The sequence below is a fragment of the Morone saxatilis genome, unplaced genomic scaffold (genome assembly GCF_004916995.1).
Source record: "Morone saxatilis isolate NCDOM2014 unplaced genomic scaffold, NCSU_SB_2.0 Contig3, whole genome shotgun sequence".
Classification (NCBI taxonomy): Eukaryota; Metazoa; Chordata; class Actinopteri; family Moronidae; genus Morone; species Morone saxatilis.
In genome coordinates this window covers 21437634-21439811 of record NW_023339873.1, presented here as the reverse complement: position 1 = coordinate 21439811, position 2178 = coordinate 21437634, and the positions used below count along the sequence as shown (strand labels likewise).

Below are 2178 nucleotides of genomic sequence, written 5' to 3'. Positions count from 1 at the left end.
AAGCTGAAAAAGTTCCCCTTTAAATGAAACTATCCTTAGCTTCAACTGGGTATCACTGCTGATTAACACTTTCACGTATCATGAAAGAGATCACAACATTGTTTTTTTAACGGCATCTTGTAATGCGCTACCTTGTGTCCATCACTCCCTTTCCAGTGTGCCTGCTGTTCTGGTGCCGACGTGAAGGTTACATACAGCGAATGGTACATGGCTTCAGTTAAGGAAAAGCAGTGTGGTGTCAGATGGTCCAGGGGATTGGACAACAAGGAGATACACGCTTACTGACAGCCAAACAACACACACCCAGTTAACTCACACTTAAATATATTACCTGGCAGAGCGAAGATGAGTTTCCGTGCTCCATCAATGTCAACTGTGGCAAAGGTAGTAGGAAGACTGAGGAACAGAAACACGCTCATTACTTTCTTTTAGATGCCATTACAGTACTAGTGGTAAAATGAATAATAGAAGTAACAATAATAGTAGTTACAGCAATAGTAAAAGTACTAGAAGTTCTGGCAGCAACACTTTTCGCGGTAGTAGAAGAAGCAGTAGTAGCACCCAAATAGTAATACAAGTAGAAAGAATAGTGACCGTAATAGTATTAACAGTAGTAATATCAGAAAAAGCAGTAGCAATAATAGAAGGAGTAGCAGCAACAGCAGTTCTAGTAGTGGAATCAGTAAAAGCAGAAGCAGCAGTAGAAGAAGAAGACAGAGTAAGTATAGTAGCAGTAATAGCAGTAGTAGTAGAAGGGGCAGTAGTAGGAGTAGCAGTAGTAGTGTAATTGTTTTAGTGATGGGAATCAATATAGACAGTTGTACTAGTAGTAACAATAGAAACTGTAGAGGCAGAACTTGTAGCAGTAGTAGTAAAAGCAGTAGCAGCAGTACAAAGAGTAGAAGTAGTACAAGGGGCAGCCGTAGCAGTAGTAGTAGTTCTGCAGTGACAGTAATAAATACAGTGTAGTAGTAGCAAACTGTAGAGATAACAGTAGCAGGAATAGTAACAGCAGTAAAAGCACAATAGCAGCAGAAATGGTATAAACAGTAGTAGCAGAAGTATTAGACGGGCAGTCGTAGAAGTAGTGGTAGTGGTAGTGGTAGTAGTAGTACTATTACTTTGGTAGTGACAGTAACAAAGATAGTGAAAGTTGTAGTAGTAACTGTAGAATTGGTATGAGCAGTAGTAGCAGAAGTGGTAGGAGGGGAAGTAGTAGAAGTAGGGAGTACAGTAAAAGTAAAAGCAGTTGAAGAGTAGAAGTAGCAGAAGTATAGAAAGCACAGGCTGCAGTATGAATAATATGAACAGTGAATGAGTTCACTTCATTTCTCACTAGAGGTTAATAAGAAAATGAGTTTGGATATAAAATCATGTGTCCCCCTTTTTAATCCCCCCAGCCAGACTCCACTCCCCTCCCCCGTCTCACCCTGGCTTCATAAAGACTCGTCCAAAGTGGATCTGAGCATGAAGGTCAATATCCAGCACCTGCTTTAGGTAGTCCTAATAAGACACACAAACACAGACAGATGGAGAACAATAATACTGTAAGTATTGATGTTGTTAGGTCAGAAAAAAAACAGTAGGCAAACAAATAAACTGTGACAAATGTTCTGTTTCTTTATCCAAGACCAGAATATCTAATCAAAGAGATGGTTCTTGATGAGAAATTACCTTCTCCCCCATGGACACACCCCCTGAGGTGATGATGACGTCGGCACGACTGATTCCCTCATGGAGAGCTGAAAGCAAGTCATCAGGGCTGCAAACACGAGCAAACTCAGTTTACTACTCATAGCAAGTGCCTCTCAGCCTATGAAAACTGCTGTATGATGTCTCCTTCTGAGAAGATAATAAGTCTGAGAAGAAAATGTCATAGCGTGAATATCACAGTGATGTCATCAGGGTTATGTTGGATTGGGATTAAAAGCTGCATATTATTAATGGAAAACGTGTTACAAACTGGAGATGTGGTCGTTTATCAGGTGAGGAGGTTCTGACAAAAAGACACAATCAAGTGGCATTATGGGAAGTGAAGGATCAAGTTCTTACTAGGGACTAAAAGTCAGGACAGGTCAGCCTCTGTTGCATTGAATTTGACATTGTTTAGCCCTGTAGCCTTTTTCTTTTTGACATGCCTTATCTACAATTTCGATTTGTGGTTTCCTACATTTCATG

General features: G+C 40.3%; 1 protein-coding gene across 1 annotated transcript in view; it reads right to left on the bottom strand.

The window, feature by feature from the left end:
• The window catches only part of gphna (gephyrin a), a gene marked incomplete at its 5' end in the record, with an annotated part of 28906 nt that overhangs the window by 12926 nt on the left and 13802 nt on the right, over positions 1–2178 (bottom strand). Inside the window, 3 exon segments of the mRNA XM_035674080.1 lie at positions 332–396; positions 1430–1503; positions 1675–1762. Of these exon segments, the coding sequence (XP_035529973.1) occupies positions 332–396; positions 1430–1503; positions 1675–1762 (227 nt within the window).